This window comes from Ranitomeya variabilis, chromosome 1 (assembly GCF_051348905.1).
Source record: "Ranitomeya variabilis isolate aRanVar5 chromosome 1, aRanVar5.hap1, whole genome shotgun sequence".
In the NCBI taxonomy this organism is placed as follows: domain Eukaryota; kingdom Metazoa; phylum Chordata; class Amphibia; order Anura; family Dendrobatidae; genus Ranitomeya; species Ranitomeya variabilis.
Window position 1 is genome coordinate 1,019,796,328 of NC_135232.1, and position 27,807 is coordinate 1,019,824,134.

The following is a 27,807-nucleotide window of genomic DNA, read 5'->3' on the forward strand; positions in this document are numbered from 1 at the left end:
TTGAGGACCGGAGTTGGGGAACACTGCCCTTAGACATATTATTCACCATGAGCGTAACTATAAAGGTTTATTTGGCCCATATAAAAACAATCCAGTCAAATATTGGAGATTTTACATTGGCCCAGAACCTTTCACGTTCCCCCATTGCTATTCACTGCAGTTTATGAACCTGAAGTAGAAGAAGCCCCACACAATTCTGCTTTTGCATGGTAGCCATTTCTCCTTGACGACAATTTCCCAGATCTGTTATTCCCAGAACATATGTAATTCTAGATGTATTTTATGCTTTCCTCTGGTGTGACAAACAAATCCCATACACATGAATTCTTTACCAGCTGCGTCTCCACAGCATTCCTCATTCTATGACATTAGCAAATAATTATGCTGGAGGTCTCCAGCATTCGAGAAAAGGACAAAATCTCGTCACTGCAACGTATCTGAACTCTGCCTCCTAATCCATAAAATAGACAAATAAATAAATCTAAATTGCAAATGCGTAAATTTGCATTCAGCAAAATCTGCCGTATTCTGATTTGTCATCACCTCTTATTTTTAATAATTGGGGAAAAAATTAGTTTTTAACATTGCGATGGGTGTATCCGGCCATCTGCTATGCACTTGCCCGCAGCTCCATCACTTAACACACGAGACAGGCTACAGCTGTTTAATTGCTATAGTGGTGAACAATTATCTATCTGCCCAAAATTTATATTTAGATGTGTATGCATAGAAAGCATGTGGTTAAACATAAGTGATCTAATTGTGGACTAATATCATTAAGCATTCATTAATTAATCCCCCGTGGAGTAATGAACAATAAAATAAATAAATATTTTTTTTCCTGTTGTAATAAATGCAGATAGCTGCTCAATGATTTTAATTAGCATGTTATTTTCAGGTTCCAGTCCCTTCTGTTAAAGCAGCATTTCCTCCAAATCGATCCAATATGCATAGACCATCCATGATATTCATGGCCAGCAATGTTTGCTTGTGATTATCTCCACCACTGATGATAAATGAACCAGAGCTACCAATAGAGCTATTAATTGCTAGAAATTATAGTCCTGGCATCACATATTCATCAACATTTGCATGGTATTTTTTTTTTTAAATCTGATGCTAATATGTCCATAATCTGGAATTGGGCTTCATTATATGGTGGGATGATTATTGTGCATTTTATAAAAAATAAAAAAACTCCATTAATTCACTCTAAATAATCTGTGGCCAAGCTGTTTGCTGACCAGTGGCCTGAATATATTCGAGGCGTTGTAGCACAATGCAAGTTGTAACTGATGTGGAATGTCTGGATCCCCCACTATTATTCACCTTTTGACACTCTGTGCCCACTTTGCACATGTGGTCTCACAAGGACCTGTTAAAGTGTGGTCTCTTTAAATGGGTTGGCCTTTGGAGACATTCTTTATTACTTGAGTGACAGGTCTCTCCCTGAGTGCTTGTATAGTGAGAGACCTGTCAGTCATTAGCCTCTGGCTATGGTCCCCGGTCGGCTACAGTCTCTGAAAAGCTTGAGCGTTGCCACTCCTGTTCCTTCTAAGAAGATAAACCATTGCAATTCCAGAATAGACATTCCATGAGTCAATAGATAGATTATTAAATGTGACAATAAATATTCCAAAAGTATATAGTGATAAAACTCATCTTAGGCCGGTCTCACACATCAGTTTATTTTCAGTACCGGAAAAACCAGAGATACCCATGTCTGTGTGCGTACTACATGTGGCACACGTATGCTGCATCTGTACGACATGGACGGCTGCCGTGAAAGACGCGCTACAGTAAGCAGGTGTCGGATGATGGGGGTAAGAGTCCCAGAAGCCCCTACCTGCTGTCATCATTCAGACTTTAAGATAACTCTCATCATTCTCCTCTGCTCACGCTGATCACCGGCAGAGCAGGGAAGAATGATGAGAGTTATATCTTAATCAGCACCAGCTACCGGGGAACAGCGCTTACTGTAATGCTTCTTCCCCGGCGGCCGTCCGTGTGATACTGATTCATCACACAGAAGGCATCCGTGTGCGGTACGTGTTTACCTGGAATCATTGACTTGAATGGGTCCATGTGATCCATGCAGCTGCACAAAACCGGACATGTCTACATGTGGGTCACTCGGACACATGGTCCGTGAAAAAACACTGATATGTGCACAAACCCATTCTGAATGGGTCTCCGTGTGTCAGTGTCTCCAGTACTGACGTGTGAATGAGGCCTTATAGTGAGAACAACATGCCCATATTGAGTGCTCTGTGCAAACAGTATGCAAAGGAACACAACCAAAGTGCAAATCCTATATACATATCGAAGCTGAGAAACCGCAAAGTATGAAAGTACTGCAAACATAGAGTGTAGACAGGCCACGGTATGGAATACAGTCATTGATTGATGTTCAGGGCCTAGTGAAAGAGAAACAACAAGAGGTATGTTGCCCCCTGCGTATCGCCATCTACAGTGGCTTCATCAGGGGTCTGGTTCTATTTTATGGTAATGCTTGGATGACAGCTTATACAGAGATGACTGGACTTACTGGTTGTTTCACTCTTTAGCAAGAAGCGAACATTTGTTCTTGAGCCTTGCATGGATTTCTGGCTTGGATGGTTTGGGAATAGTCAGCGATGCATCATTGGGTACATTTTTGTGATCCAAGTCCTTTCTTTTTCTGCCTGAGTGAGTAAAGATACGATCTTTCATTTGCATCTCCATGTTCTGGAGATGAAGATGTGTCACACAGTAGTAATATTGCTGGCAGAGCATATTGATCTCATTAATATATATTGATGTCCTCCTGGCTGCTTATTGCGCTGCAATGTGCATCCGAGGTATGCATCAGGAAGGATTTCTCAATGTATGCCTCCAAGATATGTCTCTGCTAGGGATGAGCGGACCTGTGCAAGTTCGGGTTTGGCCGAACTTTAGTCCAAAGTTCGGTTCTTGTACTAGAAATGTACCCCAAATTGAATCTGAACCCTAACCCTATAGAAATCAGTGGGGACTCAAATTATGAAACTGGAAAATCTCTCTCCTCCCCAAACTGTAAAATGGATTTCCAGGAGAAGTCCGTGTTTGGAGTGCAACAGCGGACACTATGTTTCTGGTAAGAACCCTGAACTTTGCTGTTTGGGTTTGCTCTTCTCTAGTCTCCACCATATACCACTGTCCAGACATACAGAGTCATACTTTACTCATATATTCCTATGTTAAACATATACTGCACGGCATACAAATATTATACACCATCATTGTTATTTCAATTATTTAAAATGATAAAAAATATATGAATAATAACAATAATTATATAATATTTGACTATTTTTTCACTTTACACTAATTTTTAAGTATTAAAAGGAATCAGGTTTTTGCTAATTGATCTGAAAGCAGCATAATATAGGGCAAGTGAGCTTGATTCCATGGATGCAAGGATCTGCAAGGAGTTTGTATGCTCTCCCTGTGCTTGCGTGGGTTTCCTCCGGGTACTCCGGTTTCCTCCCACATTCCAAAGACATACTGGTAGGGATTCTAGATTGTGAGCCCCATCAGGGGCAGTGATGATAATGTGTGCAAACTGTAAAGCGCTGCAGAATATGTTAGCGCTATATGAAAATAAAGATTATTATTTCAAGATTTTTATGTATCACTCACTAGGCTATGTGTTGTTCTTTCAACATAAAGAGTGCTTTATCAGCAGGAGATTAGACTGCCTGACTAGGTCTCATGTGCAGAGCAGTCAGGCTAATCTGTGTAACCCCGCCCCCACCCCTGATTGGCAGCTTGCTGACAATGTACACTGTATATAGGAAGCTGCCTATCAGGGAGGGGGCAGGGTTATACACAACTCAGCATTCTGAACACTGCTACATATACAACAGAGAAATCAAGGATTCTAGTAAAACTACACTAAGCAGTCCTGCAAGTGATACATCACTGGAATCAGTCTTTCTTGTCCTACGTTATGCTGCCCTCAGATTTCATAGCAAAAACTTGTTGACAGATTCCCTTTAAGCGCTTTAAGTAAAAGACATCTCAAATAGACATATGAATGACATAAAAACAGAGAACCAGGCTTGTCTGAGAGTTAGAGAGGTTGCCCGCTATTATGATATTGATGACAAAGCGAGGGCATTGGTCATCAATATCATAGTAGTGGAAAATTCCTTTTAGATATAGTTCAATCAACTTACCCTAAAAGCTGAGCTCAGAGGGCCCAAACCCAGCAAATAGATGCAGTAGTTTATCAAAGGCAGCCCATGTAGGATGTACTCTGTTATATACATTAGTAATTTGGCCTTAAAGTGGATGAGAAATCCTTCCTGCTCTCTAGCAGTGATCAGTTTTAACCTGTTATTTTTTATATTAAGATAGATACAAATAAAACGTTCTTAATATTGTTATACCATATAATCTATATTACTAGCAGACTGGTATAAACTTCAGAGCACACCTCGCCTCTGTTTCCTATCAATACTTATAGTCTTCTCTGAGATCTCACCAAGGAAGGTCGAAATGCTTTTATTAGAATGCCATTATTTTGTCCAAAAATATTTATTTTTTCTTTGAGGTTAACGACTATCTATAAATTAAGAAAATGTTGCAGTAAACTAGTAGTAGAAGCAAAACTGATCGATCTTTATAGGCAGACATTGAGGATAAATATAGATGACAGTACTGCCAGGAGGGCACCAATTTTGTAAAATTCTAGAGAAGACTAATTACTAGCGGACATACCGATGTAGCCATTCCTAAAATGACAAAGATGCTATTTCATGACTGAAAGGTATCCCAATGCAGAAACGTATAACTCAACATCTATGTACTGTAAATTCAATGGCCTTTTTTTGCTAACAGTTAACTTTCTGCATATTATTTTTTTGTGTGTTAGTTTAAGAAAGGCATAATCTGCGTATATATATATATATATATATATATATATATATACATATACTGTATGTATTGTAGTGCAGGAACCACAGGAAAGTTCACAGCAAACGTGTTTAATATCCAAACAACTCACACAATGAACAGCACACGGTATCCTCCGGATCGCAGCCGGGGCATCACAACAGTCCATATACGAGACCAGTTGCCGAGGGCGACTGCACCACCGTATAATGCTGCAGGGTGCCAGGCTGCTCTTGGCTCTGTGTTACCTCACACAGACTGGACGCTGCAGAGCCACCTGCTCTGCAACTTGCAAACAAACACTGACACACCCAAACCCTTTACTGCATGTTTTTTAACTAGAATCTGTGGCCACGGGCCACTTGTAAGACCCAACTGAGAGGGAATGAACTGCCCCACTACCATCCTGTGGTTCACTCCAAAAATAAAAGCCCTTAATGGGTTTTCCTGAACATTACCTTGGGCAAATAGTGGGTCCACACTTACCGTACTTTTATTTTGCCTTGTGACTCACAGGCGTCCTGCTGTGGATACAAAGCACTCCAGTGGGTGTAATAGGACTCCATCCGCATCCTGGGAGATCAATAGTGACCCTCACATATAATACCTGTCAGTGCCTCACAGTATGCAGCCCCAATTTCAAAAAAGTTTGTTTAATATGTAAAAGTTGAAGAAGATAAGAATGCAATGATTTAGATTTAGAATCCGACATCAGAAAAGAATGGGACAACATTCCTTTTGCCAAACTCCAGCAATTGGCCTCCTCGCTTCCTAGACGATTACAGACTGTCGTAAAAGAAGAGGGGATGCTACACAATAGTAAACATGGCCCTGTCCCAACTTTTTTGAGATCTGTCCCTGTTCTAAATTAGTACACATTTTTCAAATTTCATTTGAAAAAAATAGCATTCACCTTTTGATTTGTGCTCTATGTTCTGTTGTGAATTATATAGGGCTATAGGGAATTTCCAAATCATTGCATTCTTCTGTTTTTTACATTTAATATAGTGTCTCAACTGTTTTGAAATTGCGAATGTATATATATAAATAAAAGAAAACTTATACTGGTGGGAAAGGTGTAATTATATATTGATGGATTTTGAGACATAATAATAATAATAATAATAATAATAATAATAATACTTTCAGCTTTGTGTGAGATAATTGGTAGATAATAGACAGATAAAATGGATGAAAATGGATGAGACATAAGAGAGCAGAAGAGAAAATACATAAATAGTTACTGTGAGAAGGTGGCCATGAATTAGAGATCATTGGACCCATGGACGTAGAGCGGAGTCCACAGGTCTAAGGGATGCAGATTTTTTTCAGCATGGAGCATCGGTTATGTTGAAGGTATTGTTATGTTTATTAGAGATTTGCTTGCTTATCAGTTGCAAGAACCTCTCCGAGAATGTTTTTAGCCTTAGGAATGACCTTTCCATTCAGTGACTGTAAGCAGAGGAAGATGTGCTGGCTGGATCTTATGTATACATAAAGCCAGACACAAGATTGGTAAAAGTAAAGGTAAAGCAATTACTTTTATCGGTGTCATCAGTGTCTCAGGTGCCTCAATTAAGCCATTGTTCTCCCAGTCACTATTCCCATTGTGTGGATGGGGGAAGTAGATCCAGTAGGGTTGTCACCACAGGGGGTATCACATGCAATTCCTGGTGAGGGGCTCGGCCGCAGGAAAATACCTCCACCAATGCATTCCCCGAGGCCGGCTCAATTCCAGAGGGGCAGCTTGGATTATTTAGGTCTACTGATGAGGAGATGGAGTGGCTGTTGCTGGATGGAGCTGTATATGTGTGCTATAGTCATGGTATCCGTCATCTGGAGGAGCATGAGCTGTGACTGCAAACTATACCGTCAGGAGCTACAAAAGCTGTGGGCCAACCTAAAGATGGGAGATAGTGGATATTGTCTGGTATGGCGGCAGTGGAACTACCGGCCCGAGTTGGGACCTTGTGGACTGGGGGCATTGTGACCATCTACCTGTAGTTGCTGTAAGACCATGGACGTAAGGAATAAAAAATAGAAGCATTGTTAACCTGCCTGTGCGATTATTACAACCCACAGCCTCAGATCAGTTACTTTTAGAAAAATAAGAGAGATATGAATTAAAAAGAAATATGAGATGAAGTGGGTAGATAGATAGCTAGATATCCAGATAGATAGGAAATAGTCATGAAATAGATTTGTGAATATGCATCTATCTGATTTAGTATTTTTAGTTGTATTTTGCAGTATTGTGCTCTGCTTTTATACAGTGGCATTGACAGCTTTTTGTTTGACTGAACATTTTAAGCATTATTGGGGGTTAATAAGATCCCCTGTGAAATCAAGAAAGCAAATTATTTATCTAGTGTCCTGCCTACAGATCTGAGGTCTTACAGTAGAGAAGCAATCACAGGCAGCGAGGAAGATATCAGGGGGTGGAGAGGTTTCATTTAATGTGGCCTAAGTTATAAAGTTAATCTTTTCAGATTCCGCTGAGACTCTTTCCTATCTGTTGTCATCAAGCTTTGCTGTCAGTGCGCATCTCCCCAGCACACAACACAGGGAAGAAGTCCTCATTAAAAAATAAATAAGTGCAGATGCATTGGAGCATGGTAATATGCCACTGGTTATTGCTCTGCTTTCATAAGGAAGGTCTTGCCTCACCTCTCAAACCATCTTCACCAATCTCTGGTGGATTGTTAGGGTTGAGAAAGGATTGCGTTTTGTAGTGATCTTTGTCACCAATCCACTACGGCACCACATATTTCTGCAGCTCTGGAATGTTTTTTGTTCTAGAGTCCTAGAACAAGGGTCATAAATATGTCTGATCTGGGAAGAAATTTGACAGCCCGAGAAGAGGGTTCCTGCAGATAACAGAGATTATTGGGATACTGGGAATTGTGGTTCGGATCATGCTGCAATGTCTGATTCTATAGAATATGCTTCTATCTACATACAAAACATATGGGAGGGTTTATTCTCAGCTTTATACAACAGTGGCGATAAAAAAGGCACAGGTTATTTTGTGCATCTTATTCGCATAACTGGCTGCATCTTTTTGCCGATTTGTTTTTCTCCCTCAATATTTTAAAAGTGACCAGAAAAGTAGGCTCGATTTAGAGAGAGAGGGCAGGGACTCTCCATCCCAACAAATTTACTTTCATTTATGCCAGAAATCACCATAAATTATAACGCCAATGTATGCCAGCTCATAGCTCTGGTGCACATGGAAAATATACACCAAATGTATTAAGAGGCATGCACCTCGTGATGAGTTTGGCTTACTTATTTCAGCTTTCTACTGTATGAGACGGGTGTATAAATGCCAGTATTAGTAAATTCCCTGCTTAGTGTTTTTTTTTCTACGCTGCTCAATTAAAGAGTTTTCATTCCTTTTGTGATATCTAGAAATCAACCACAAAATCTGAAAATAACCTGCAGGGTTCATTCTAACATCTGTGCAAATCGGTCCGAGCATGGACTGTCTGCAGGTCTGCCGTTCCACACGTGACAGCTTTATATATGTCGATGAGGCTGTGGCGCTCGAGTTCGGAGAGCCATGGCGGCCCATGCATTGCAGTCTGTGCTCGGACTAATTTGCACAGACATCTGCATGAGCCCTTAATAATTCATTTTAACACCATAAATAAAGCCAAAAAATACACTATACCATATTCATCTGAAGGGATACTCCCATCTTGTGTAATTTATGCCACATCCAAAAATATATTCTAGAAATATATAATAGACCTTCATCTATCTCGAGAATTGGGCCATGACGTGCTGTTGTCAGTGTAGAGTTGGTTGAAATTCCCATTCATTTGTATTGGAATTCCAAACACCTCTACACCTACACTTACGGTGGAGCACGATGGAGCCCTCTACACTTACGGTGGAGCACGATGGAGCCCTCTACACAAACGGTGGAGCACGATGGAGCCCTGTTCTCCGTGCCATTTGTATGATCCACATCTATTATACATTCATGACACACACATGTAAGATGGGAATATTCCTTTAAAGGGGTAATAATGGGTACAGTAAAAAAGCTCTTCCATAAGTGCTGTTCTGCAGTACATAGCAGCGACTGCAACACTTTGAATGGAGCTGTTCATTGTTTCATTCCATGTAGTTGCATCCAGCCACAACTAGAGGTTGTAATAGCTGGTCAATGGGGGTGCTGAGTGTCAGACCCCCACCATTCTGATATTGATGTTCTATGGATAAATCCTCAATATCTTGTAATCGGACAACCAATTTAACTTATCCAGTAAAGACCAGTGCAAAGACTTCAGAGAGCAACTTATATCTTTTCAGAATTGACTCTGTTTATGAGATATTCCCGTGATCTGGACTTTTGAAATGAAGGGACATGTTACAATGAGTTGTAGAAGGACAGGGATACAAATCACATGTTTTAAATCCCAGCAGCTGAACTGGACGTCTGTTTTAATTAGTTCATGCACCTTATAGCAGTGGGTTACCATTTGTTAATCTTTATGGGTATTCTTAGTGTAGGCTATAATGCAGGAAACACCAACCTTCTGAAGACCACTCTCTAATGCAAATGTTGGTCATATAATGATAATAATAATAAATATTACTAAACCAGAATATCAACTGCTAATATGTTATTGATCCTGGTATCAAGATTTAGTTATAATATGACCTTCCTGGTGATATTGCTGCAAAATTAGATCTAGAGATGCCAACAACTGGGAAGAGACGTTCAGCTAACCTGAGCTCCATTTGGCTCTTGAGGTCTGGATTGGAGAAGACTGCTCTAGGTACCCCAATTTGTGGCTGGTAACACTTCACATATTTGGTTGGCAATGGGTGTCCCAAGATGTAGATACTTCCCCGGTCACATACTCTGGTCTCCAGTAACCAGGTTTCTTTTATGTTTCTGTCTCATTGTTGCCACCGACCTGCATATTGCATTATTTCAGCACAACATCTGGGATAACGGAGCATCACCAGACAGCACAGCAGGTTTCGAGCTGATAATGGCTTTGAGGCAGGTTTCTGTCAGAGCAGGATTCCCAGGACATGCTTACAACACAATATGTGCTTCCTTGTGTGTTCTCCTGGTAAAAATCTCTGGGAAATCTCTCATGAGCCCTGATACATTCCAGTCACATATGCGGCCTGGCATTTTCTCACCGGTCCACCTTCCCGTTATGACAGTGCTCTTCTAGAGTCTGTTATTCTGAGTGTTTTACTCTTCATCTTGTATTTCCCCTTAGTGACTGTGCTCCTAATGCACTTATTGAGTCATGGGTAATTACAGGGAATAAAGCCACAAGATTATACTCGCAGAGGAACAGAATGTGAAGTTTTGGAGCGCGCCTGGTAATGTTATAATACAGCAGAGTACATGGAGGCATAATTAGACTTTATGACTAGTAAGAAAATAACAGCGACACTGCTCATTTTTTAGCCCTATTATTCAAAACCCACCAAGCAGCGTTCAGGACTGTCATTCAGAGTGATTTCTCCCAGAGGACTTAGCTGTTAAAGTGTCATGTTTGTGAAGAGTGTTTGCATGTTACCGTAATGAAATGTGCATTTGATTTCTGCAAGTGATTTGTAAATATAAAATGTTCTGATATATTGGGATTTTATGGCTTCGTGTGTGTCTGTCATCGGCGTATGGCAGAAGATTTTCAGCTGTCATGTTTGGTCTTGATTAGCTGCTAAGTACTCACAATGTCAAAAATGGACATCATGTCTCCGTGATATGCAGATTGTGCCCTTTATATCTGTCTCTGTATAGATAGTTGTGTAGATAGATGTTAATACCCACTGTACTGCAGCTAGTAATTATCATGTGTATATATATATTTAGGTATTTGTTTGAAATCCTAAATTCCAGATGGTGAGAGGTATTTGGCATTCATTACATTGTAATAAAAAACAGGACACCTGTAGAGTTTTAAGTTTGCGCACACCATAAAATCTATTCCACGGTTCCTGTTCACTTCCAAGAATGGTAAAACAGTTCCTGGATCTTATTCCAGCTCGGGTTCATCATGAGTTTAAGGAATTGGAGAATTAGCTTTGGAAGGTTTTTGTCTTGCACACATGCAGTTATTTTCCATCTCTGTTCGTTTCTAATTTTGAATTTGATAGGAATATCTTATCCTAAGAATAGGTTATCAAGATCTCAATCCTGGGCAACTACTTAAAAAAATAACAAAGAATGGAGAGGGAGATAAAGAGTTAGTGAAGTGGATAGGAATTAGGAGAACCCAACTTGGACCTACTTAACCCTCCATATACCCATTGGCACTTACTCCAGCCTCCTGTTTTTTATTTCGGCTATACCCTGACCTTTTCCATTTTCTAATTTAGTCATGCATTTGCTGTCTCTGGTTTTGACCCGGCTAGACTACCCTTCTCTGCCAGTTCACTCCACTGGCAGGTAGTCATTATGTGAAGAAAAACCAGGGGACTCTGATTATGTTCAGATCCCTGTATAGGGGTTAAAGAGTGAAGGCCAGGGTTCCTTCAGAACCTTCCAACCAGAGTTGCTATTGGAAACTCTATCCATGGACGCCCTATTAGTGGGGTTGTCTGACCTTAGGGTATAAGTCTGCAATCACTCTATGTGACTGCAGACTTATGAATCCTCACAGCATGAGCACTGCTGGGGAGTGATTGCAAGTATGTGACTTGCATACATGCGGTCACATGCCGACCAGATTGGCGTGGCCTTGCTCAAAGCAAGGGTATTGAATGAGGCCGAACACATCTATCCGTAATGTGGCTGAAAGTATGCAAATCACATCCTGGCACACACATGACCATCAGCTCCTGGCGAACTGCGCTGAAAGGTTTCACAAATATGCAGTCATGTAGAGTGACTGCAGACTTGTACCCTAAAGTCGGACAACCCCTCTAAGAGTTACCAGGTTTCCATGCACAGCTCATCTTTACATATGAATTGTTTATTTTCCCTAAAACTATGGGGAAGCATAGTATCCTGTTATGATCCGGTGGTAGGATCTCAAAACTGACCTGACACATATAACCAGAATGATAGGACAAGTTCTGGGGATGTGGAAGCTATACTGACCGCAATCCTGATCCTATCCAACACACTAAAGGCAGCCGTGGAGCGTTACCTAAAAACCTAGACGCCTCTTCACAGCCTGAGAAACTGACTGCCCCTAGAGAGAAAGCAAAGACCTCACTTGCCTCAGAGAAATAACCCCAAAGTTATAGACAGCCCCCCACAAATAATAACGGTGAGTTAAGGGGAAATTACAAACGTAGAAATGAAACAGGTTTAGCAAATGAGGCCCGCTAACACTAGATAGACAGAAAATAGATAGGAATCTGTGCGGTCAGTACAAAAACTATCAAAAATAAACCTCGCAGAGAATACAAGAACCCCCACACCGACTCACGATGTGAGGGGCGCCCTCTGCACCCCAGAACTACCAGCAAGCAAAAAATCACATAAAAGCGAGCTGGACTGAACTCATCATATACTGAGAAACGTTTTCAAGGAAATAATGAGCAAAATGAACAAGCAAACTTAGCTTCTCCAGCAGGAGACTGGTCACAAGGAATATTCAGGAGAGCTCAGAATCAGGACTGAATACATCGACAGCAGGCAACAAATGAAGGTCCAGGTGAGTTAAATAGGCCCAGCATAGAAGGAAATGAAGCAGCTGAGCCCAGCCATATCGCTAAAGGCCACCAGAGGGAGCCCAAGAACAAACTCACATAGTACCACTCATGACCACAGGAGGGAGCCCGAGAACGGAATTCACAACAGTATCCCTTTCATATTAATGGTCATTCCTGCTCTATATGAATGGATCACGTTTTCCCAAGTGCTAGCCATTACTTCATAGTGGCTCTCTACTTATACTCATTGAAGGGGTCCCACAATGACGTCCCTGAGCTCTAGAAGGTATCAAGTTGAATTTGTATGCTTCACCCTGTACCCAAATATTCAGGAAACCTGTTTTGGAAAAATGGATCAGGCCTGCTAAATTTCAACATGACCATTCATTTTTTCTTAAGGGCATGTGTTGTGAAATTGGATTCTGGGCTCCCCCGGTGGCCACTTGTGGAATTGTACTTGTGTGCATCATCCCCTCTGTTCACCTGCTCCTATCAGGATGTGGGAGTCGCTATATAACCTTGCTCCTCTGTCAGTTTCATGCCGGTCAACAATGTAATCAGAAGCCTTTCTGTGCATGTTCCTGCTACTAGACAACTCCCAGCTAAGTTGGACTTTTGTCCTTGTGTGTTTTTGCATTTTGTTCCTGTTCACAGCTGCTGTTTCGTTACTGTGTCTGGAAAGCTCTTGTGAGCGGAAATTGCCACTCTGGTGTTATGAGTTAATGCTAGAGTCTTAAAGTAATTTCTGGATGGTGTTTTGATAGGGTTTTCTGCTGACCATGAAAGTGCCCTTTCTGTCTTCTTGCTATCTAGTAAGCGGACCTCGATTTTTGCTAAACCTATTTTCATACTACGTTTGTCATTTCATCTATAATCACCGCCAATATATGTGGGGGCCTCTGTCTGCCTTTTGGGAAAATTTCTCTAGAGGTGAGCCAGGACTGTCTTTTCCTCTGCTAGGATTAGGTAGTTCTCCGGCTGGCGCTGGGCATCTAGGGATAAAAAAACGTAGGCATGCTACCCGGCCACTTCTAGTTGTGCGGCAGGTTTAGTTCATGGTCAGTATAGTTTCCATCTTCCAAGAGCTAGTTCTCATATATGCTGGGCTATGTTCTCTCGCCATTGAGAATCATGACAGTTTGACCGGCCAAAAAAAAGGGTTAAATTACTGGCTGAGAAAGGAGAGAAAAAAGAAGTCTGCTACAATTTTTTTTTTTTTTTTTTTTTCCTCTAGTTCTGAGTGTGCTCTTAATTGAATCACTTGCTAGTCTGCCTATACTGCAGCCTTCCTCTCTTTCTCTCCTTCTAATCCTTGAATGGCTCTGTGTTCACCTGTTTCAAATGGATCTTCAGAGTGTAGCTACAGGTTTGAATAATCTCGCCACAAAGGTACAAAATTTGCAAGATTTTGTTGTTCATGCACCTATGTCTGAGCCTAGAATTCCTTTGCCTGAATTCTTCTCGGGGAATAGATCTCACTTTCAAAATTTTAAAAATAATTGCAAATTGTTTTTGTCCCTGAAGTCTCGCTCTGCCGGAGACCCTGCACAGCAGGTCAGGATTGTAATTTCCTTGCTCCGGGGCGACCCTCAAGACTGGGCTTTTGCATTGGCACCAGGGGATCCTGCGTTGCTCAATGTGGATGCGTTTTTTCTGGCCTTGGGGTTGCTTTATGAGGAACCTCATTTAGAGCTTCAGGCGGAAAAGGCCTTGATGTCCTTGTCTCAGGGGCAAGATGAAGCTGAAATATACTGCCAAAAATTCCGCAAATGGTCTGTGCTTACTCAGTGGAATGAGTGCGCCCTGGCGGCGATTTTCAGAGAAGGTCTCTCTGATGCCATTAAGGATGTTATGGTGGGGTTCCCTGTGCCTGCGAGTCTGAATGAGTCCATGACGATGGCTATTCAGATCGATAGGCGTCTGCGGGAGCGCAAACCTGTGCACCATTTGGCGGTGTCTACTGAGAAAACGCCAGAAAATATGCAATGTGATAGAATTCTGTCCAGAAGCGAGCGGCAGAATTTTAGACGAAAAAATGGGTTGTGCTTCTATTGTGGTGATTCAACTCATGTTATATCAGCATGCTTTAAGCGTACTAAGAAGCCTGACAAGTCTGTTTCAATTAGCACTTTACAGTCTAAGTTTATTCTATCTGTGACCCTGATTTGTTCTTTGTCATCTATTACCGCGGACGCCTATGTCGACTCTGGCGCTGCTTTGAGTCTTATGGATTGGTCCTTTGCCAAACGCTGTGGGTATGATTTGGAGCCATTGGAGGCTCCGATACCTCTGAAAGGGATTGACTCCACCCCATTGGCTAGTAATAAACCACAATACTGGACACAAGTGACTATGCGTGTTAATCCGGATCACCAGGAGGTTATTCGCTTTCTGGTGCTGTATAATCTACATGATGTTTTGGTGCTGGGATTGCCATGGCTGCAATCTCATAACCCAGTCCTCGACTGGAGAGCTATGTCTGTGTTAAGCTGGGGATGTAAAGGAACTCATGGGGACGTACCTTTGGTTTCCATTTCATCATCTATTCCCTCTGAGATTCCTGAATTCTTGTCTGACTTTCGTGACGTTTTTAAAGAACCCAAGGTTGGTTCACTACCTCCGCACCGGGAGTGCGATTGTGCCATAGACTTGATCCCGGGTAGTAAATACCCTAAGGGTCGTTTATTTAATCTGTCTGTGCCTGAACACGCGGCTATGCGAGAATATATAAAGGAGTCCTTGGAAAAGGGACATATTCGTCCTTCGTCATCTCCCTTAGGAGCCGGTTTTTTCTTTGTGTCTAAGAAAGACGGCTCTTTGAGGCCGTGTATTGATTATCGACTTTTGAATAAAATCACGGTTAAATATCAATATCCGTTACCATTGCTTACTGATTTGTTTGCTCGTATAAAGGGGGCCAAGTGGTTCTCTAAGATTGATCTCCGTGGGGCGTATAATTTGGTGCGAATCAAGCAGGGGGATGAGTGGAAAACCGCATTTAATACGCCCGAGGGCCATTTTGAGTATTTGGTGATGCCTTTTGGTCTTTCTAATGCCCCTTCAGTCTTCCAGTCCTTTATGCATGACATTTTCCGCGATTATTTGGATAAATTTATGATTGTGTATCTGGATGATATTCTGATTTTTTCGGATGACTGGGACTCTCATGTCCAGCAGGTCAGGAGGGTTTTTCAGGTTTTGCGGTCTAATTCCTTGTGTGTGAAGGGTTCTAAGTGTGTTTTTGGGGTTCAAAAGATTTCCTTCTTGGGATACATTTTTTCCCCCTCTTCCATCGAGATGGATCCTGTCAAGGTTCAGGCTATTGGTGATTGGACGCAACCCTCTTCTCTTAAGAGTCTTCAGAAATTTTTGGGCTTTGCTAACTTTTATCGTCGATTTATTGCTGGTTTTTCTGATGTTGTAAAACCATTGACTGATTTGACTAAGAAGGGTGCTGATGTTGCTGATTGGTCCCCTGATGCTGTAGAGGCCTTTCGGGAGCTCAAGCGCCGCTTTTCTTCCGCCCCAGTGTTGCGTCAGCCTGATGTTGCTCTTCCTTTTCAGGTTCAGGTCGACGCTTCTGAAATCGGAGCTGGGGCGGTGTTGTCGCAGAGAAGTTCCGACTGCTCCGTGATGAGACCTTGTGCTTTTTTTTCCCGTAAATTTTCGCCCGCCGAGCGGAATTATGATATTGGGAATCGGGAGCTTTTGGCCATGAAGTGGGCTTTTGAGGAGTGGCGTCACTGGCTTGAGGGGGCCAGACATCAGGTGGTGGTATTGACTGACCACAAAAATTTGATTTACCTTGAGTCTGCCAGGCGCCTGAATCCTAGACAGGCGCGCTGGTCGTTGTTTTTCTCTCGGTTTAATTTTGTGGTGTCTTACCTACCGGGTTCTAAGAATGTTAAGGCGGATGCCCTTTCTAGGAGTTTTGAGCCTGACTCCCCTGGTAATTCTGAGCCCACAGGTATCCTTAAAGATGGAGTGGTATTGTCTGCTGTTTCTCCAGACCTGCGGCGGGCCTTGCAGGAGTTTCAGGCGGATAGACCTGATCGTTGCCCACCTGGTAGACTGTTTGTTCCTGATGATTGGACCAGTAGAGTCATCTCTGAGGTTCATTCTTCTGCGTTGGCAGGTCATCCTGGAATCTTTGGTACCAGGGATTTGGTGGCAAGGTCCTTCTGGTGGCCTTCCCTGTCACGAGATGTGCGAGGCTTTGTGCAGTCTTGTGACGTTTGTGCTCGGGCCAAGCCTTGTTGTTCTCGGGCTAGTGGATTGTTGTTACCCTTGCCTATCCCGAAGAGGCCTTGGACGCACATCTCGATGGATTTTATTTCGGATCTGCCTGTTTCTCATAAGATGTCTGTCATCTGGGTGGTGTGTGACCGTTTCTCTAAGATGGTCCATCTGGTTCCCTTGCCTAAGTTGCCTTCTTCTTCTGAGTTGGTTCCTCTGTTTTTTCAAAATGTTGTTCGTTTGCATGGTATTCCGGAGAATATCGTTTCTGACAGAGGGACCCAATTCGTGTCTAGATTTTGGCGGGCATTCTGTGCTAGGATGGGCATAGATTTGTCTTTTTCGTCTGCTTTCCATCCTCAGACTAATGGCCAGACCGAGCGGACTAATCAGACCTTGGAGACATATTTGAGGTGTTTTGTGTCTGCGGATCAGGATGATTGGGTTGCTTTTTTGCCTTTGGCGGAGTTCGCCCTCAATAATCGGGCCAGCTCTGCCACCTTGGTGTCCCCATTTTTCTGTAATTCGGGGTTTCATCCTCGATTTTCCTCCGGTCAAGTGGAATCTTCGGATTGTCCTGGAGTGGATGCTGTGGTGGAGAGGTTGCATCAGATTTGGGGACAGGTGGTGGACAATTTGAAGTTGTCCCAGGAGAAGACTCAGCTTTTTGCCAACCGCCGTCGTCGTGTTGGTCCTCGGCTTTGTGTTGGGGACTTGGTGTGGTTGTCTTCTCGTTTTGTCCCTATGAGGGTTTCTTCTCCTAAGTTTAAGCCTCGGTTCATCGGCCCGTACAAGATATTGGAGATTCTTAACCCTGTGTCCTTCCGTTTGGACCTCCCTGCATCCTTTTCGATTCATAATGTTTTTCATCGGTCATTGTTGCGCAGGTATGAGGTACCGGCTGTGCCTTCCGTTGAGCCTCCTGCTCCGGTGTTGGTTGAGGGTGAGTTGGAGTACGTTGTGGAAAAGATCTTGGACTCTCGTGTTTCCAGACGGAAACTCCAGTATCTGGTCAAATGGAAGGGATACGGTCAGGAGGATAATTCTTGGGTCACTGCCTCTGATGTTCATGCCTCCGATCTTGTCCGTGCCTTTCATAGGGCTCATCCTGATCGCCCTGGTGGTTCTGGTGAGGGTTCGGTGCCCCCTCCTTGAGGGGGGGGTACTGTTGTGAAATTGGATTCTGGGCTCCCCCGGTGGTCACTTGTGGAATTGTACTTGTGTGCATCATCCCCTCTGTTCACCTGCTCCTATCAGGATGTGGGAGTCGCTATATAACCTTGCTCCTCTGTCAGTTTCATGCCGGTCAACAATGTAATCAGAAGCCTTTCTGTGCATGTTCCTGCTACTAGACAACTCCCAGCTAAGTTGGACTTTTGTCCTTGTGAGTTTTTGCATTTTGTTCCTGTTCACAGCTGCTGTTTCGTTACTGTGTCTGGAAAGCTCTTGTGAGCGGAAATTGCCACTCTGGTGTTATGAGTTAATGCTAGAGTCTTAAAGTAATTTCTGGATGGTGTTTTGATAGGGTTTTCTGCTGACCATGAAAGTGCCCTTTCTGTCTTCTTGCTATCTAGTAAGCGGACCTCGATTTTTGCTAAACCTATTTTCATACTACGTTTGTCATTTCATCTATAATCACCGCCAATATATGTGGGGGCCTCTGTCTGCCTTTTGGGAAAATTTCTCTAGAGGTGAGCCAGGACTGTCTTTTCCTCTGCTAGGATTAGGTAGTTCTCCGGCTGGCGCTGGGCATCTAGGGATAAAAAAACGTAGGCATGCTACCCGGCCACTTCTAGTTGTGCGGCAGGTTTAGTTCATGGTCAGTATAGTTTCCATCTTCCAAGAGCTAGTTCTCATATATGCTGGGCTATGTTCTCTCGCCATTGAGAATCATGACAGGCATGAGATGGAATGGATTGTCCTACAGGGAATAAAAATAACTTTCCACCATTTGCTCTTTCCCACAAATTCTTAATACTACTAATTCCTATCTACTTCACTTAAGGGCATGCTGCTAAATCATTTGTTAAGTGTCACGAAAGCGTTCACTTTCTTCAATGTCTCCATTCAGAGTACATGCACTCTTGGCTGAATCAAGCAAAACTTTGACAAGTCCATGTATCAAGTTAATTGCAGTCTAACACCACCTTTAAGACAGGCAAGTAAGAGACTTGGCACTCAAAATGCAGTGAAATTACAAATTCTTCAATGGCAATCTAAACAGTCGTTGTTGTTAACATTTCAGTCCTAACATTGGACCTTCATCAGATCTGATTGCCTTGTTGGAATTTTCTTATTTTCTGCCAAGTTGCAGTGCTTTGTTAATTTCGACCTGCGTCCCTGAGAAATGGCGTCAATCCTTAGTAACGCACGTCACAATTAACAAAGCCCTACAACCTGGCAGAAAATAAGAAAAATCTAGCAAGGCAATCAGTTCTGATGAAGGTCCAGTGTTAGGACCGAAACGTTAACAACAAAATCTGTCTGGATTGCTATTACAGAATTTTTCCTTTTGAGCACCAAATTTCTTACTTGCTATCTCGGGGTTGCAACCCTACTTGAGCACCTCGTCTCTGTAATCGGGAATGCCATATATCTCTACAAAATCACCTTTAAGACTGGCATTGTAATAGAAAAATATGACAGCCAACGTAGGCAAAAAAATAGTGACAAATTGTTGGAAATGTATTGAAAAAAGTTAAGTAGACATCTAATGTGCACCAACAGGTGTAATTATCTTGGCTAAATCTGTATTAGTGATCCTGCTGAGCTTAATATGAACCCTATAAATGGAATATTATGTGACTACAATGGGATTTGTTCACACGTAGTCTCCATACAAACTCCTAGAAGGGGATAGATATGTAGCAATGCAAATTGTTTTAGTGTTCTAATCCATTATGTCAGGATAATCAGTAATAAAATAGTGCAGTGAGTGCCAATTAATGAACATCAAATCAATGGGCATGCTGTTCCTGCTGATTAAAACAGCAGCTGATTGGAATAAATGGTTTTAATATACTTATTCAGAGACTAGTCCCCTTTTATCATATCTTGTGAATCTAGTGCATGAATAATCTAAGGATGATACCTAGGTGCCTCTTTAATGGGATGCTAATAGCAGTCATTAGAGGAGGCCACGATCAGAACGTATAATAGGAAACCAGCGCTTTCTGACATATTATATGCCCTGCAAAGGACGCTTAGAATAACAATGCAGTATGCCAAGTATAGCCTCTCCAGGCCCTCAAGACATTGCTGATATCTGTCTAATCGACTTAACTATTTCTCTGGTCAACCATGACATTCACTTCATTTTGGCTACTACAGTTTTATTATAAAAGAATATATTGCATGCTTTCAAAAGTAACCAATCATAATAAAAAAAGCCTTTATGTAAGGAAAACTGTAAAAAAAAATACATAAATACATGTACACAAGGAATATTTATATTTAATGTTTCAGCACCTTAGAGTTATAAGAAGAAAAGGTGCGTAATTATTATTTTTTTTCGAGGCTGTGAAATACAGGGGGGTCGCATTGCATTCATGGGATGAGGCCATCAGCCTGGCATTTGTCACCCAGCACCCACCTCCTTCAGGCCATTTTTAATTAAGAAAAAAACAGACCGTTTTAATCTGTTTTGTCCTCTATATGTCATTCATAGGTCAGTGTTTTATATCCTTATGCCATCAATTTTATGCATCTACAATTTAAACTATAGTGAAAGCCCAATTACAGTTTTCAATGTTAATAATTGCAGTGCATCTGGAAAATATAGGATGCTCTATGGATGATGTACATATTGTTTCCTTAATGCACCCATTGAGTTTAATAAGCAAAATCCAAAATAATGGATCAGACTAGTGCATGCTGACATTTTTTTTTTTACACGTGGACAATTGTTCCATGTAACAACCTCTCATGTGAACTGCACCATTGACCTCCAATAGTCAATGTGCTGCCCGTATGCTGCCAGTTATGGATACAGACTTGTCACAGATAAATAATATGTGGAAAAAAGGGAATCCAGCTCCAAGAGATAAAATCACTTAACTGTAACAGTATTCATTTAAAATAGAAATAGGCTATAAGACATACAGAAACCGGATATACCGGAAGGAGAGTGCCTGTGTAAACTGTACGCGGTTCGAACACACAAGTGCTCTTAGTCTCAGTCTGAAAGAGACTTACGGTAGATCTTTGAGTTCAGCCCATGAAAAATAGGAGCAAAAACAAATGTGTTGTGTTGTTGTTCAGTCTAGATCGTAAGTGTAAAATCCAACCCTTTACATTACCAAAAATTGTAACTTTTTTTTAACTCTTATTTTTTCTTCACAAAGTCAGTGAATTCTTTGCAAATAAAATGAATTAACCAGAAAATATATTTTCAAGTATTGATGGATTATTTTTTCTGATTCAGTTTTTTAATTTTTAGTTACAATATGACTGTATTCAGTTTGTTTTGTATGGCAACCCTAGGTGTCCAAGCCATACCCTGATGGCACCAACACCAGGTCGTGATGCTACTGCTGTGATTAAATGTTCTTTCCAGATCTTTGGTTCTCTTCTTTTTATTTGCCCAATATTATGGTGCCAGATTTGGCCGCACAGGATAGAAGAGACCATGGTGTACCCTTCAATGCTCGTCCCCTGATCCTTGAGTCAATTCCTTACAACCTCGCTTCAGACCTTGCAGTTCCCTTGGAAAGGAGAGTCTTGCATGGTACAAAACAATGAGACCGAACAGGGCGGGCCGCTTCTCTCCAATGGCCACATAGCAGTAGCATGCATTGTCCATATGATGGTATGTAAGCCCCTGTGTTTAACAAGAAAGTCAGCATTTTATAGGGTAAGCACATATAATGACAATACATAACAGAAAACACCTCTTGCCATCTTTTCTAATTTTCACAGCTGGTTTTGATTTCCAATAAACTGTGTGAAATCACCCCACGACTTGTTGACCTTTACTTTAATAGATACAATTTCGATGTGATTTTCTTGCACCTAGATGAGACAACAAGGGTGGCCTCAAAGATGTTTCTAGAGCATCCACTTCCATATTAGAAAACTACTATACATAACTTTGCTGTGTGTTTTACATAATTGCCTGTGTCTGCGCTAAAGAATTGCTGGGTTGTGCAAGCGTGCGGGAGAATTATTCCTCCCTAAAATGCCAGTTTCTTCTGATCAGGCTCAATACTCGGGCTTGTAAATTGGAATGCTTGTTTTGCTATAGGCAGGCTTGCATCGGAGAGCTTTTAAGCCACTCCACACTCCCTATTCTATAATTTTCACTGGTAAGAGGCCTGACTTGAAATATCTAGTAAAATCAGTTTGCATTTTTCCAACTGTGATTATGCTGGTTATTACATAGGACAAAAGCAGCAATCAGTGCAATAGAGAATGATAAAAAAATATACATCTACCCAAAGGTGATTTCTTGGGATTAGGAAACTTATTTATATGAAAGTGGTGTCCTATGTAGATATTTGGCCATTTTATCATTTTAGACCCACATAGGGTTCTTTATATATCTAGAGACACATTGCTTTCTTCCAGGAAAACATCCCCATGTCAGCTTAAATAGTTTCACCAGTTGAACCAGTCTAAGGTTGTACTGCCAGATATGTATTCCATATTGCCCAAAGATGCTCCATTACATAATTTATTTGAAATGAATATTCTTTCCCAAAGAAGAAGTTGTGTTACTATATTTTCTTGCATGAATGTCTTTAAGTGAATTTGGGTCTATTTACGAGATACATATGCAAAGTCATTTTTTGTAGTGGACATATAGACATATGGGTTAAGCTTGTCTGCAGCGCACATTAGACATAAGGGAGCATCATAGTCAAGAACACCTGTTGGATACACTCGATGTGAAATCCACAGAACCAATTCAAGACAGCACTCCTTAGGAAGTTTCATATATAAGTTCTTTATTCCTCCATATAAGAACAGCAGTTTCGACTTGTATGGTCTTTTTCAACCATAACGGTCGAAACGTACCATATAGGTTGAAACATACCATATAGGTTGAAATGTACCATAAAGGTCGAAACGTACCATACAGGTCAAAACGTACCATAAAGTTTGAAATGTACCATACAAGTCGAAATGTACCATACAAGTCGAAACGTACCATACAGGTTGAAACGTACCATACAGGCTGAAATGTACAATACAGGTCGAAACGTTGCTGCAGTTATTATATGGAGGAATAAAGAACTTATATATGATGCTACCTAAAGAGCGCTGTCTTCCATTGGTTCTGTTGTATAGGCCCATAGCTGTTACTACAACATAACTGTAGTTGAAGCGTAAACCCTTTTTTGCGGCTTTCTCTGAAGTAATATATTATATTCATGTATAAGCGCTGATTTGTATAGAGCCATAAATTGCCACCCGTTGAAGTCTATTCTTTATATCTAAATGTTCCTGAATATAGTTCTATACAGTGAAACCTCAAAAAATAGACCACCTCTTTGATAAAACCTCCCTTTATCCATGTATTATGGATAATCTGTGTGAGGACTGGCTTAACGCACTGAGTTAATATGGATGTTATAATTGGTGCGTTCGCAGCCTGGGGTCCACCGTGCAGGAGACAACCTGCTGCTAGAAAATGACGGCACTATATGGTGATATAAGTGAATTCTGTTACTTCACAGAGTCAAACAGAAAAGAACATGCTGTGCCCTGTTAGCATTACAGGGGAACACAGCTAACTGCTGAGCTGATGGCAGTCAGTGGTCACGCACACAGTGAAGCACACAAAACACTGCTCACCAGAGGTGCCGGTATTCATGGGGCTTATTTCAGCCGGGTCCCTGAATACAATCATACAGACGCGACCACAATTAGCAAGCTCATAACATGTAGTGATACTAGCGCATGGCTGTGTGGCCATGCAAATGTTTTATAGCTGCAGCAGCTTCAGGACCTTCCTAGAGGACCAATGGAAGCTGCTAAAATACCAGAGCAACTTCAGGACCTTCCTAGAGGACCAAAGGAAGCTGCTACAATACCAGAGCAACTTCAGGACCTTCCTAGAGGACCAAAGGAAGATGCTACAATACCAGAGCAACTTCAGGACCTTCCTAGAGGAACAATGGGAGCTGCAGCAGTACCTGAGCATGTGACCTTTGACCTCCAATGAGAGGTGTTACCTTGGGCATGCTCAGAAGGGAAAAAGCAGGACTTAGTCCCAGAGACGTCTGCTCGCCGCTGACCAGTACTGGCTACAATGGCTGAGCCTGGGAAAGTAGCAGAAACCATCCACACAGTATCAGGCTGAGCCAGACGCTGGGACCGATGTCTCCGCTGAGCAGGCTCCACTGTGGCTAGGGAGGAATGGGAGACCGCAGAGGAGATGGCTCGAGATTCCCCCTGTGCAGAGATGGGAACTCAACCCCTAACAATCTGTATATATAACGCCCCATAACAATTAAGTTCGCCCTCTTTCCAGTGCCCACTTTTAGGTGTGGCTATGTTCAGACACACCCTTTTGTGATCATAGGATTGTTCCTGCAAAATTGGGGCTGTTGGGAAATGTGTTTTGGTGTGATAGATTTTCAGCTCCACCATTTATATGTATACTGGGTATGATCCTTTAGAAAACTGACCCCCTCCTAAAATTTCACTTTTCTGTGCAATTTTAGGTGAGCGTATGAAGTACCGGTATGTGGAATCCATTATATTACATACCGTGTAATGACAGTACTTTACCTACAATACAATGTCTTTCTGAGACTCCATAAGACAGTGAACAGAGTTCCCATGGCTCCAGAGTAAAGAACTATATGGATTCTGTGTGTATCAGACTAATAGAGGAGGGTCCACATCAAGGACGGACATGTCATTGGTGCAACCTGTGCATTCACACAGTGGCCCAATAGGTTAGAGGCCCCTTTTCCACTTCCAAAGCAGGTAGAATTGTGCATGATGATGAGCTCTTGGACTGGAAAGGGCCCATATATCGTTCATGTACGGGGGCTGTTTTCTGTCCGTGTCCACCAATGGTCTACCTAGTATTAAACCTTAAGCACTAATCATTAACATGTTACCAACATAGCGAGGATGCATTTGTCAGGTCAGTTATAGTAATCCCGTTAGTTTATTATGTATATATGTACTATACTTTCTATATGTAATTATCAATATTAAATCAAGGATTAGTAAAAGAATGTAGATAACTATAGCAATTTATTTTTCATATGCATTTGTTCCATATCTTCCATATGAAATTATCATTGGCAAATGTTATATTCAAGCCACATGCCTGAATGGTAAACCCGGGGCTCAGACATAAATGTCACTAGGAGTGAATCAAGGGTTGTTACATGGAATTATCAGGTTTATTTAGTTGGTCTGGAAATCTTAACCAATGATTCTGACCTAACCGTAATTTTCCTTCCCTAGTCTCTAATGATCTTTATTTCTGCATGCCTTTGCTAACAGTTAATGTCCTGAAATGTCTGTCTTGTTCTTCTCCCTCTCTCAACTTTACAAGCTCACTATTTGGATAAAATAGTTAAAGGTACTGTATTCTTTCTGCTTGTTTAACCTTAACAAATTGGAGTATATATACAATAATATGTACCCCAATTTCTATATGTCATACACTCAGCTAAATATCATGACTCCCACCCTCCTCTCCTCAATTGACCAATGCCGTTTGTATGTGTGCATTACTACATGTATAGCATTTGCTAATTATTTTTTATTGTTTTACATAGTTTTGGTTCTTCTTTGTGTTAATTTTAGTAAAAAAAAAATAATAAAATGCAGCCGTTCTGCTGGCACTAGAAGGGATACAAACAACTGCAATTCTATTTTGTTTCAATTTTTTCACCCCACAACTGCTTATACTAAGTACTTAAAATTGTTCCACCGCTTAAGGGTATACCTGACTGCCTGACGTATACTTCATTTTCATTTTTGCGGGGAACAAGATGAATCTGTGAAAATTTTGTAAATGTGAATTAGTCATATATTGTACACAATGTGTTTACTGCACAGTTATTATATGAAACGTTTTCACTTTAGAAAAACCTGCAATTTGTATTAATTTGTATTCCGCTTTCATGATATATATGCCCCTTAAAATCAACTAATAATATGGTAATATGACATTAATTCGCTTTTTTTAATTATTTAAAATTGAATGTAGAATATAATTTCCCCGTAACATGAATAAAAAAATAAATTAACAGTATATACAATTCATATTACACTACACATAAATATATATACATTAGAATTTACACGTTCTATTAATAATTTAAAATGTAGATATTATGAGCAATTTTATTTTCTCTTTTTTTAATTTCTATTGCCATAGCCCTTTTATATTGAAGGTTATTTCTACCATTTACAATGTGGCCTTCATTTGTTTAACATAGCCAATTTAATTTCCACCTAATGCAATAAATATATGAAAGTAGTGTTTTCTAGCATGTTACTGTGTGTTTTCCTTACTAGTATATAACTATGTTCTGCTTCATTTTTTATTTAACTACATGTTAGTAAAATGTCAGGCTTAGTTTCTTCTTAAATATTTTCCCAAACATCCCAATGAAATATTAACCACATGCCAAAAAGAACCCCTTTTTTTCTATTGAATTATCCTCCAGACATTGCAATATACTGTATATACCACATGTAAAGCTCAATGGAATAAATGTTGCTATAATAATATATATATATTTAAAGATTTTTCTGTATTTTCATGACTATGAAAATTATACATTCACTCTAAAGGCATCAAAGCTATGAATTAACACATGTGGAATTATATACTTAACAAAAAAGTGTGAAACAACTGAAATTATGTCTTATATTCTAGGTTCTTCAAAGTAGCCACCTTTGGCTTTGATGACTGCTTTGCACACTATTGGCATTCTCTTGATGAGCTTCAAGAGGTAGTCAATGAGAATGGTCTTCCAACAATCTTGAAGGAGTTCCCAGAGATGCTTAGCACTTGTTGGCCCTTTTGCCTTCACTCTGCGGTCAAGCTCACCCAAACCATCTCGATTGGGTTCAGGTCTGGTGACAGTGGAGGCCAGGTCATCTGGCGTAGCACCCCATCACTCTCCTTCTTGGTCAAATAGCCCTTACACAGCCTGGAGGTGTGTTTGGGGTCATTGCCCTGTTGAAAAATAAATGATGGTCCAATTAAACGCAAACCAGATGGAATAGCATGCTGCTGCAAGATTCTGTGGTAGCCATGCTGATTCAGTATGCCTTCAGTTTTGAATAAATCCCCTATAGTGTCACTAGCAAAGCATCCCCACACCATCATACCTCCTCCTCCATGCTTCACGGTGGGAACTAGGCATGTAGAGTCCATCCGTTCACCTTTTCTGCGTCGCATAAAGACACAGTGGTTGGAACCAAAGATCTCAAATTTGGACTCATCAGACCAAAGCACAGATTTCCACTGGTCTAATGTCCATTCCTTGTGTTCTTTAGCCCAAACAAGTCCCTTCTGCTTGTTGCCTGTCCTTAGCAGTGGTTTCCTAGCAGCTATTTTACCATGAAGGCCTGCTGCACAAAGTCTCCTCTTAACAGTTGTTGTAGAGATGTGTCTGCTGCTAGAACTCTGTGTGGCATTGACCTGGTCTCTAATCTGAGCTGCTGTTAACCTGCGATTTCTGAGGCTGGTGACTCGGATAAACTTATCCTCAGAAGCACAGGTGACTCTTGGTCTTCCTTTCCTGGGTCCTCATGTGAGCCAGTTTCTTTGTAGCGCTTGATGGTTTTTGCCACCGCACTTGGGGACACTTTCAAACTTTTCCCAATTTTTCGGACTGACTGACCTTCATTTCTTAAAGTAATGATGGCCACTCGTTTTTCTTTATTTAGCTGCTTTTTTCTTGCCATAATACAAATTCTAACAGTCTATTCAGTAGGACTATCAGCTGTGCATCCACCAGACTTCTGTACAACACAACTGATGGTCCCCACACTATTTATAAGGCAAGAAATCCCACTTATTAAACCTGA

The 27,807-nt window shown here is 41.2% G+C and overlaps 1 protein-coding gene across 11 annotated transcripts in view; it reads left to right on the forward strand.

Annotated features, from left to right (window-relative positions):
* Positions 1–27,807, forward strand: part of TENM3 (teneurin transmembrane protein 3) — a 1,770,339-nt gene that overhangs the window by 1,467,180 nt on the left and 275,352 nt on the right. For 9 of the 11 annotated variants that reach the window (XM_077279546.1, XM_077279548.1, XM_077279545.1 and 6 more), the window contains one exon: positions 25,313–25,339. The exons of the other annotated variants lie outside the window; for them this stretch is intronic. In XM_077279546.1, the coding sequence (XP_077135661.1) occupies positions 25,313–25,339 (27 nt within the window). The remainder of the gene's footprint in view (positions 1–25,312; positions 25,340–27,807) is intronic. 11 annotated transcript variants of the gene reach the window in all.